General features: G+C 39.6%; 1 protein-coding gene across 8 annotated transcripts in view; it reads right to left on the bottom strand.

Moving 5' to 3' along the window:
* Positions 1–218: 218 nt before the first annotated feature.
* MTCL1 (microtubule crosslinking factor 1) overlaps positions 219–12218 on the bottom strand; it is a 102035-nt gene continuing 90035 nt past the window's right edge. For 7 of the 8 annotated variants that reach the window (XM_072152213.1, XM_072152216.1, XM_072152211.1 and 4 more), the window contains 3 exons: positions 10892–10920; positions 9148–10660; positions 219–1231 (listed from right to left, as the gene is read on the bottom strand). In XM_072152213.1, coding sequence (XP_072008314.1) covers positions 1064–1231; positions 9148–10660; positions 10892–10920 — 1710 coding nt within the window. In that variant the 3' untranslated portion in view covers positions 219–1063. Of the gene's footprint in view, positions 1232–7478; positions 7537–9147; positions 10661–10891; positions 10921–12218 lie in introns of all 8 variants that reach the window. The other variant, XM_072152214.1, reaches the window with a different exon arrangement.

Genomic DNA, 12218 nt, shown 5'->3' with positions numbered 1-12218 from the left:
ATATGAAGAAAGATCCACAAAAGTCATTCCTAGACAATCCATCTAACCCAAGCTTTAGATGCTAGAGGGCACAAACACCCTATCCCAATGCTTTTTTCTCAGATACGTTACCCGTGTCTTAAAATTGTAGTTCGTCCAAATTTAGAATAATGAAAATAAACTGGATACAGCCTATTGATAAGAGCAGTGCTGGAAAGACAAACACCAACCCCAAAAGCTCTAAATGTTAAATATTTTATTTTTCATCTCAGCATGGCCTGGTACATACCTCTCAGTATAATCTGTTACATTTCATTACGCCTTGGCTTTTCAATATGAAACTTCACAGAGATTTGTACGTACACAGCTGGTGGACAAGTCATTTAAAAAGTCATTTCCTGGGTCATCAGTGCAAGAAAAACTAACAATAAAATTACAGTACAGAAATCCACAACAATATTACAGTAAACTCTGATTCATTCTTATGAAGGATGGTACAGTACAGGGTAGAAGTTATGTACATGCACTTAAGTGCCTGTATCACCTATCAAGTGAAACGTCTTAGTTGCATACATTTTTTTTTGCTGCTGTTTCCTCCATTCCTAACATACATTTCAATTCTGCTTTGTTGCTTTCACTACGGCTTCAGATAATATGAACCATTATCATCATCCTATGTTAAAACACTGATTTTATAAATAAAAGGGCCTACAACAATGTATAGTAAAAAAAGAAATAAAAACATATAAAACAAAATACAGTGCAAAAATAAAATAAAGTACCTAAAAGCAGCCAGCACTGAGAAAAAGGAGCCCTAGTTCCTACTTTGTTGATTCTGCTGTTAACTTGATGTTGCTGGAATAAAGGACAATGGGAATTTCATCATGATCATCTCATACAGGCACGTTGTATGTTCCAAACTAGCAACACGACCACATGTATGACAGAGCAAACATTCAGTAATTGCATGTCGTATCATTCCTCTTCGGATGTCTACTGGCACACACCGAGCTGTGTGGACCTGGCCTAACACACACACTGGGTTGTATGACTGGTAGTTCATGCAAGATGGCGTCAGTTCTCCTCAGGTTTCCTGGTTTCCCTGCTCCTCGTGTAGATTGTTAGCAGAGGGAGCTCGGGACGTAGTTGGAGAATATGAAGCCCATCTGGAAGGCAGGCGCCGGTTCGCTGGTCTCTCTGGTCTGGAGAAGCTAGATTCTAAGGACGGAGCTAACGCAGCACAAGGCAGTTCCTTTGTAACGAAAGAGAAGGGAGACATAATCATTCTAAATACATAATCAATATAACTGTGATAGAACCTGATCCTATGCTAATTACACTTTTGTTTTTATTAAATAAATAAGGTGACAGTTAAAAAATATATCTATATTTCTTCTATAGGATATGTTCCCACTGCACATTTTGGAGGACATAGTGAGATATCTGCTTCAAAAGTTATAAAAAAAAATCTGAGATCCCAGAGGGAGAACACCAACTGGTTAGCTGGAGGCTAACAAGCGTTCAGGTAGACACCGCAGCAGAAACGCACAGCCAGCTATGTTTTCTACCTTGGATTATGCAGTGTGAAATATCCAAAAACTTACATAACTGAAAAGAAACTCAGAAGAAAAAGAAACATAAAGACTGGTTGAAAGAAAATACTGAATGTATGGACAATCAATTTAATAACAACCCACAGTAGTTTCCATGCACAAAAATACTTAAGGCTGACAGATAATGACAAATATACAGGCTTACAGTGGGGGAGATTTACTAAGTACAATGCGGTACACGAATTGTATTATATTACTCTGTGGCTTACAATTTTTTGGGTGTCCGTAAGAAGGGGACATGTCTAAACGGGAAAGGGTTGGTCACTATAGCTAGTATAGTAAATAAAAATATATATTAATTAAAATATAAAACCCTCCTTTTTTGGTACTTAAATAATTGATGATAAACACCTCACACCACTTACTCTTGGTGTCTTACTGTGCAAGTGTGACTCCAGTACATATGCGTCTATTATGATTTAGTTTGAACCTCATATGAGATCCTGACATACTGGGGCTTATTTACCAAGGGTCGCGGATTGAATGTTCGTTGTTTTGTTCACCATTTTCGGGATTTGCAGACCTTTGACAGGTATTTAACGGGGGTTTGCGCTGCGATTGTGTCACATGTGATCGGATTGTGGCACGGCTGAGCTGGCTTTCATGCGAAATTGGGGGGGAAGGCGCGCATCGGAATGAGGGCGGGATTTAAGCTTCAAATTGTGTTGATGCACTTACATGCACCAGGAAGAAGAAGGTGAAATCTGTCGGACCTGAGCGGTGAAGCGACACATGCAGGATATTGGGCGCACAATTTTAGTGAATTGTGGCACAGTGCATGATCGTTGGACAATGCACTTTTTGTGAACTCCTCGGTCCGGGTAAGTAAATGTGCCCCAGTGTGTCATTACAGCGTATGGCACAGATGTATCCCGTGGTATGCTTATATAGTGGGATACGTCGCCTGGGTGTACATCAGAAGTAGCTGCCAATGTTTGGTGTGTTTCCCCAGAGATGTCACTGTCCTTTTATGGACGGGGTCCTCCTGCTGAGCAGTGTATGCACTCAGAGAGCCTGGAGGAGGGATTCAATATGTTCCATCCGCTCACCATAAGCTTCCAAACCTCCGATGCGCGGGAGCGGCGTACACCGATCAGGAGGCAATAACTATGCCTCAGTCTGTCACTATATGTATACACTGAGCGTACACAGAAAACGTGATGTAAACCAAGCCTCATAAACTTTTCAAAAAGTTTTTCTCCCATTGACATCTGGGACCCTTGTCAGAGCACTTTAGATGGAAGTTAGTAATATTTATGAATTGTACTCCTTCCATTATTCCAATAGGTTTTTTGTAAATCTCCCACTGTATAAAAATTTGCCAGAGGCAATGAGCATCAGCAATTTTCAACAAATGAAAAAGTTCAAGGAAATCGTGAAGTGGAAGGAAACAGTCAAGTGGCATTCTCTGGCATTGAGGTGTGAGCATTCATCATAGTATGAAACACACAGACAGATAAGTATACAATTGGGACTCACATGGAGAATTATGCATCAAGCTGATAAAAATGTAGGTCATGCATTGTACCTGCTATTTATCTAAATGGAGGAAAGATTCAGACAAGAATATGTTGAGGAATTGCCGTTATGCAATTTTACCAATGATAAGTAAATGAAAGTGTTGTAATGTGAAGAATAGCTTGAGATATAATCTCCATGAATGACACATATTGAACATTTACATGTCATCACAGGCAACACAGCGATTACAGAAGACACAGATGTCAAAAGCTGAAACAAAGATTGTTATGGCGTTAGTTTTGGAAAATGTATGGTTAGATACAGTCAGGCGTCCACCAAAGTGAGTAGTTGTGCTGAATAATGTGAAAAAAAAAAAGGTGCAAGAGAAAGGAAGAAGACAAAAACAAAACTTGTGATGGTTAGGAGTTATTTATCACAAATACTGAATGAGAGAACGGTGTAAAGCGTAGCTCCAATGAAAAAGGAAAGCCTTATAAATAAAGCCTTATCCTTTCAACCCTCTAAGCAGACTTTCTAGTGTCTCTTACTGTACAGCTGGAGCTGCTGTGATCACAGGACCTTATCAGGAGGTTTAATAATACTTTCTGCGGACAAACATACTTATTTTTGGAGTTTGATATTCAAGTAATTTTATTCATTTTAATGACTCTAAGGACTGTAGAAAGTCATATGTCCTCGTATTCTGCTCTTTATTGAAATGAATGAAGCATGCATATTTATTTATTATAATCTTGAATTAATACACTTAATCATCTCCTAAAAGGTTTTCAAAGTTGACCATTGGAGATACACTTTATGTGAATGCAGAATTGGTTATTGAAAAGAAAGTGAATATTTTATCTACTCATCCTATGAATAGAAATACATTTCAGTTCACATGTGATATTAGCATCCAATAATACATGCACACACATTACTTTAGACTCCATCTGCAGGTACACTGAATTATATTAGACAATACTACATTAGTGGTTCTAAAATCTGCACATTATTTTAAAATCGGATTATACATCTTTTTAACAGCAGTATCTTACGATTGAAACAAGAACTTTACGGGGGGACATATGATGGTATTGACAAAGAATTTCTTATAGTACAAAGTCACTAATAGGGTGATGTTAAAATATCAACTGACTACTACAATGGAAATGTATGCGACACAAAAAGCAGTAAAAATAATGCATGCAGCACAGTATAAAGCCAAAGGAATAAAACAAATAATATTTATAATTCTACAATGGAGGCAGTAAGTTATTTGTTTAGTATTATTATATCCTAGTTGTCAAGAAAACATTAATCTTGCATGTGTAAGATTTGTTTAACTATAGGGCAATTCTCCCTTTTTATTTTAACAGTTTTGCTGTGTTGTGTATGATTTTATTTTCTAATTATTTTGTTTTTAACATCTTTTTCTGATGCACTGAACATCTTTTTGTAATCAAAGCCTTCACTTTAATTTTGATCCCTGTATGCTCTGCGATATCATAGCCTTGTAAATTGCGGTTAGGTGTGTGACGACTAGAGAGCTGAGTGTGCATGTCTAGTGGTGTGACAAGGTGACAGCTTGAGAAACAAGAGTGAATGTAGTGTGGGATACTTATTGGTCCCAGTGTAAATGCAATAAGTGGTGGCAGTGGATAACATCTGGAGTGCTAGAGCTCTATGAGGTGTGATTTATGCTCAATTTGTGTCCTGAGTGAAAGGTAATTGCAAGTTTGAGTAGGATAAATTAACCTGTACAGTTGCACCCCAAGTCCCGTGATGAGGCAGTGGTGGCACGACAAATTGGTGGCAGCGGAGGGATAATTTAATTTTTGTTAGAGCATTAAGTGCTGGGATTAGGCAACTAACCCCTGCACTGAAGGGCTAGTGGAATCCTTGCGAGGAGTACCTTAGTCTTACATGGACCAAATCAGTGCTGTTCTAAGAGACACATGTGCAAACAGTTCCCCTCCCCAATTTTTCTTTCCTATCTTTTATTTGGCAAAGGTTGCATTCAGTGATGGCAACCATCTACAAGAGGCAGAGCAAGGAGGCTCTAGTCTACCTCTGTGAGCAGAGAGTTATCGACCCGGCTGACAAGTCCAAAGAGCTGCTGGTTTGTGACCCGAGAGCAGTGGGCACAGTATTTAGGCCCAGGGTTAAGAGGGAAAGCCCTGGAAGTATTTGCTGACCTTCCTCTTGAGCTTGATGAGTACTATGATACTATGAAACCTGCTCTGATTAAAAACTTAACTCCAGAGGTGTACCGCAAGAAGTTCTGGGGTGTAAAACGAGGACCAACTGACAGCTATGCTGATACAGTAGGCAACTTACGGACTACCTTTCTACAGTGGGGTCGAAGACTTTCTGCCAACAGCCGTGAGGACCTGGAGGATCTCATGTTAAAAGATCAATTTCTGCACATTTGTCCTGTGGATGTACAACAGTCTGTTTGACAGGGTGCCTAAAACTGCGGATGAAGCTGCTCAGACTGCAGACTCCTTTACCGCCAACAGGATGCCTAAAGCCAAGAGGGAAACATTCCCCCAAAGCTCCACCAGCTGGAAGGAGAAACAAGCCAGGACAACCTCACAGCCTTCTGTCTCCAAAGTGGGTGAGAGCATTACACTGAGGGAGGCTATAAATCAGGGGGATATGCGCAAATGTTTTGATTGCAACAAAAGTGGGTCATCTGAGGTCAGCGCGACTGTCTACTCTACAGCACCAGTAGTCATGCTGCTTTCTGGTGATATGAAGAAGTTACAGCACCACATGCAGATTGTGATAGTTGGTGATAGAGTCTCACAGGGATTAAGAGAACTAGGGGCAATTTAGGCTCTAGTTCGCCCTGAGATTATAAACCCGGAGGACATCATTCCAGAAAAGATTTTGCCTGTGAAGGGGATAACTGGGTGCCACCCAGGAGTGCCCGTTGCCAAGGTTTTTAAGGACTGGGGTTCTGATAGAGATATTATAGAGGTGGATGCCATTACTCAAGGAATGGTCCTAGAGCAAACTAGGGGTGTCCAGATGAGCAAGGCTCAGAGCATGAGCCACAAAGATGCCTCTACTCAGACTGGGGAGATTAAGTGCGTCTATGAGCCAAAGACAGCTTATACACTAGAACCAGTGCCGAGAGAGATGACGGCTCTGATTCCCTACTCTACGTGCTTTTTCCCCTTAGGTGGGCTTGAGAAGGGCTTATTAACACTAATCTTACAACAATTTAAGCTTGTATGTCTACAAATTGTTTTACATTCTATATATAGGTATACCACAGGGTTGATACCAGGGAGTGTCTGCCATTGTATCTGTTGTTGCTCCAAATATGTCTGTAATATTTTATATTTAGTTTACACAATAAAGATCACCTGCATTTACCTTATTTTGTGTTATTTGACTATTCTGTGTAAACTAAGATAGCTCTTTTTGGTGTTCTATATGTGGGGTGTTTATGCTTGGCCCAGCTTTTTCATCCCACCATACATAGATGTACAAGAGTCAGAAAGCTTAGCAAGTGCTTTGGTTTTGTTAATCTATTTTTGGAGCCTGTATACTGGTTTCCTTTATATAGATAGCATCTGAGTATTGTATATTTAAAGGGCATCTACCACCAAGATGAAGGACTGTATGCAAATGAACCTGAGGGGCTCCAAACTCAATAGGTATTAATGGAGCCTGGAGCCCCTCAGGCTCATTTGCAAACAGTCTTCATCCTAGTGGTAGATGTCCTTAAATTACTCTGTCCCTGGATTACACAACACCGCACTCATGTGTGAAACAAAACCCCCTATAATATTATGTCATAATAAACGCAAGAGAATGTCACATCCTGTTTTTAGCAGATGACTTGTTAGTTTTGGTTTTTGACTGGGACAGAAGAATCACATTCTTATTGTAAATGAGGGATGAAAGGCAAAAAAGGGCTAATTTGTTTTGCTGAAGTATAGACAAAATGCTACCTAGAAATTGTTGGAAGTGGAACAAGCGGTGCATTCTTTATATTGGATAATATATATTTATTGGCATCATATGGCGGTGCTGAAGAATAAGCTTTTGCCATATGTATCTTTTGCTTGTTGTTCTATACAAAGTACCTTATTTCTGTAGTAAGATTTAATGTGCTCTGCACCAGGCTACAGAATGCTGTCCTTCTTGGTCTGGTGTTATCCTAGTAAGACTCATAAACGCTCTTTCATGCTCTTCTAGGATGGCTTTATAAATAACAGTTGTATCTATATTTAAAGTAGTGACTTATAAAGCGATTGCTGTGAACACTATAAAGCCATAACTAGGGATCGCTCAGTTTGATGGTGGCACCTAAGCGTCCAAATCCATTTATTTTTGGCTCCAATTCAAAACAGTTCTCAAAAGTTTGAGAGTAAGACATAAAGTGGAAACAAAGAATAAATGAAAACTTACAGCTGTGGAGCAGGCATAGTTAGAGTCCCCAGGGGGCAGTTAGTAAGACAGTTTGATTCTAGACAGGATAGATAGAAAGAAAGCAAACAGATTGAAGAGTGTATTAAAGCAAATTAACAGTATTAGTTGTCCCTTCCAGCAGATGAATATTTCCACGTTGCTTAAGACTGTAGCAAGAAAGAGTTATCAGAAAGAGGAACATCAGTAATATTGTTAGTAACTCACTGCAGACATGAACACACAGATATACTACCACCAAGTCTTTAACAATAGAAAACAATCAGCTCTAATCGACAATTTTTTCCTTTAGGAATGGGTTACATAATTATTGAGCTAGTCATAGTAATGTATGTGGATATATGGTATATGTTTTTATTAAAAAAAACAATAAAAAGAAATTTGAAAAGAAAAGAATGGTTTTCGACAGTTATGGTACACCTACACTGAATCTGCACTGGGGTCAACACAATGCATTACCTATAGGCTAAAACATCAAAATGTGGTATTTTTTTGTCAAAATCTCTGGAACGTAATTGGTAAAAGTGATTAATTATGGGTATTTCACCTTTCCGCAGAAACAATGATCACTGCATGTCCTGCTTGCAGACCTTCTCACAGCATGACTGGCTTTCAGTTTTCATCACTCATGCCTTAAAGGGAACCCGTCACCACATTTAAAAATATACAATGACAGGTTGAGCCCTATCAACCAACTGACACCCTTCTTTTAACTAAAAATTGTTCCCCTTACATCCCCATAAATCAACTGCATTTTATATTACCTGGCATCAGAGGAGGCGTGTCCTGCTCAGTCGACCCCTCTCATCTACTCCTCCTCTCTATGTCCCATGCCTCATCTCAGCACGTCTTGTGACAAGGGTGATGTCACATAAGGAGGTCCTTTACCCAGTTACATTTGCAACATCTACCCCCATCTATGTATCAGATCACATGGCATTATCATGGCATGATCACAGCATAACTCCATGGACTTCTACTCCTCTCCCTCCTCCATGGAGGTATGCTGTGATTTCATGTGATCAAATACATACATGGGGAAGACTGTGCAAATGAAACAGATGACATCACCCAGGACACATGACATGAAGTGGCCAATTATGTAATACAGTTCTCTCTCTCTATGTTCCATACAGCAGCATGTTCCATTGCAGACCTATCATCAGGAACAAGGAATCAGGGTTGCATATAAGTTTACAAACAGATTTTTTAACATTGCATCCATGGAAAGCAACTATTTAGGGATAGAGGCTTTTTAATCATAGTTTTTAATAAAGTATTTGGGTGGGTTAATTTGCATGGCATGTTCTCTTTAAAAAGGATTTTTGAAGACTTTGAATATCCTTAGATTAGGAGTCATCAATATAACCTGGGAGGATGCCCGACTCTCAACCCAATTAGAGGACTATACACGTCACCACAAGTAACATGGCTTCATTGTGATATTGTCCAGAATGTTTTGCAGGTCTCTCACACTAAAGTGATCTCTTATGAGGTTCCAGATTATGAATTCCAGAAATGATAGTCTCATGGTGTAAACAGCTTTACATGAAAAAGAAACTGTTCAATAAATTGATGGACACTACCTCATAGACAAAATGTATAAAATCATTTAAACGGCACAAAATTATTGCATACTTTAAGCTCTTACCTCAATAGATGCCTGCTCAATTTTTAACAGTTCTGCAGCAGTGTCGTTTTTGTAGCCTCTGGTTGGACTATCTGGAGGTTGCTTTTGATCTTCTAAGATCTTCTTGCCAAGTATCCTGGCAGCATTTTCTGTCAGTGGGTAACCTGGAGGAGTAAATTGGTCATGTCTGCTACAGCTACCATCAGTGTACTGATCCCTTTGGAAATCTATGGTTATTCTAATAGGACTTGGTGACCTTCCCCTCCCATCTATGCATACTTCTGACATGGTCCCAAATTCTGGTCTGGCATCTGCTGACCGAGATCTGCTACTAGGTCTCGAGGTTTTCTGCAAATGGTCACAGGTTATTGGACTGTGGTCAATAATATTGAAAAGACTTGAAAGACCATCATTGATAGTTGTATGAACTGGGCTCTCTCTTGTCGTGGTTGACCTGGCCCAGGCTGACTCATTGAATCCTTTCTGGGGTGTACCTAGAGTGACACGATTTGCTGGCTGTTCTGCTTTGGGTAGTTTCTTCTGCAGTTTTGGGGAACCATATTTTGGGGAACAACAACTACGCTCAAACTTTGCTTGCACTTTTTCTATAGCAGGAGCGACCTGTCTATTTCTACGAGAAGGTGATGAAATAGGGGTAGAACCTCCCTTTGGAGTCAGACACTTGTGTGGACTGCTGGTAATGCTTCGTAAAGCTTCAGTTTGCAAGCCAACACTAATGGTTTGAGTGGTTTGTGTTCCAGTACTCTTTAAACCATTGGTTTGACAAGCAATGTCTCTGAACTGTGATTCTGCTGGGTTAGTTCTGATAGCATTTCTAACAGAATTGGCAACTTCTTTCATGTCATCACTCATGTTTCTTGACAACTCTAAATTGTGCAGTGAAGAAGCAAACCCAACAGTAGTGCAAACAGGTCGATCCATGGGGTGTAAACCACTTTCTAAAAAGTCTTTATGCTGATTATTAAGATCACATGGCCATCTGCCGAATACCTCAGTGGCTCCAGTTTTTGCTTCAGATACATTTCCATTTGCTTTTGTTGTAGAAAAGAGTAAATCAGGCTCTAAGTGTTTTATCTCTTCATTTCCATTAATGACAGATTTATCAAACCTACGAACCACAGGTGGACTGTGGAAGACCCTAACCCCCATTCTTTCTGCAACCATGTGGTTTCGAGGAGACAGGCAGTGTTCAGGACTGGTCATTGTGTTTGTTGTCATAGTAACACTCGTAGTAAGGAACCATGAAGAAGACTGGAATGTTTCAGAAGGTGACTTTGACTCCACTTTTCCATTCCCTGCTCTTTCCCCGACGATTCTCATGACTTTATCCCCCTGGCTCACACTACTATAGTCCCAATTCTTGTTGAACTCTTCAATGTACTTCAGATCATCAGGAGACAAGGGGGGTGTTAATTCATCCTTGTCGCCAGACGGATCTAAGTTCTTGTCAGGAAGGAAAGGAGAGCTCTCCATTAATCGATGAAATTCAGACATGGAGGAAACAGACATGACCCTATAAGACAAAGGGCGCCCTGTCAATAAGATATGTTGTTCCGTCCTTTAGAGAAAACCGAACACATTAAAAATAAAAAAACATGCATGACTATGGAAATTCATGCGGGCCAGGGAAGATAGAAATCCAAATTCCACATCTAAGTCCACAAATAAGAGGAGGGGAGTAGAGCTAATGTCATGCAGGCTGACTACAAATTGGGGATCTTATAAGTTCAGTGGTAATACTTACCTTTGCAATCCACCTTTTTGGATATCTTCCTGCAATAATAAGCAACATTGTTATAGGCCTGTTTGTCAATGGTCATATCAAACATTTATAGTGTAACACTTCACGTGACAGATTTAGAAATGTATAATGTTATAAACATTCACTGTAAATCTGGGTAAACAAAGACACGGTACAAGGCCAAGTGAAGGTGTTTTATGACACAGATGTACTCCCTACATATAATGTATACCAAGTTATATCAAGTGCCATGCTGGACTGGAGGTGAGGACAGAGTTAAGTACAGGTTCTTAAGATTTTTTTTTACAGCAGCCCCTGCCAAAGATATACAGCATTTTTCTAGACAATCCCTTTAACTAGAATTTGTAAAGAGTCATGTTGCAGTCTTTTTCTGTTCATTTTTCTCTCCCCACCTTCAAAAATCTATAACTTTTTAATGTTTCTGTGTACAGAGCTCCTTCACTCTAAAATCAACTTTTAAAATTATGCCAATGAGAAGGAAGGGCTCTTGGGGTGTTACCTGAGCCCAGCTTTACAGGCTGTTACACTGAGCTGGAGCATTCCCCTCCCAGTGAGATTAGATCAGACAGTGCAACAGCTTGTGAAGCTGCAGCACGAATGGGCTCTGGGTCTCATTAGCATAATTGTAAAAGTTGATCTTACATGGAAGGACGTCAGTTCATTATTTTGTAACTGTTGAAACTGTTGAGGAGGCAGGTATACCACTTTTAAAATTATGCTAATCAGAAGGGCACTATGGGCGTTACCAAAGTCCCTCGTGATGCAGCTTTAATGTTTGTTACAATGTGCAGGAGCACTTCCCCCCTCTCACTGTGTGAGTGTCCTTGGTTTATCCATGCTAGTTTTTTTTTTAAACTGTAAATCTTTATTAAGTTTTTTCTATTTTTACAAAATAGAAAGGCATATGATACAATTGGTACATATCTTATGCCAGACAGTATATCAGCCAAGGCATTATAGTTCACAGTACAGTATATCCCACCACATGTGGGCTATTAACACAACTATACAGTATCTCTTTCCTCATAATCTTCACAAATGTAACTAGAGGCTTAAAGCCATTATCTGATAAGCACAGTATAGCCATATATGGCAAGCAATCCAGTTTCCCATGGTGCTCAGTAACAGCTAACCATTAGAACCTATTGCGGAAAACAATAAACTAATCCATGCTTGATTCTGATGGTAGATTTCCTTTATATGTAAATCTGCTTGATGTGGCATTAGGTCAAGGGTAAAAGTACATTTTGCTAGGTTGAAGTTTCATAAAAATAGAGATCTTTCAAGTTTTACATAATTCATGGCTTAT

Source organism: Engystomops pustulosus, chromosome 5 (genome assembly GCF_040894005.1).
Source record: "Engystomops pustulosus chromosome 5, aEngPut4.maternal, whole genome shotgun sequence".
Lineage (NCBI taxonomy): Eukaryota > Metazoa > Chordata > Amphibia > Anura > Leptodactylidae > Engystomops > Engystomops pustulosus.
Note: the sequence above shows the minus strand (reverse complement) of the source record. Positions and strands in the feature narration are given on the sequence as shown.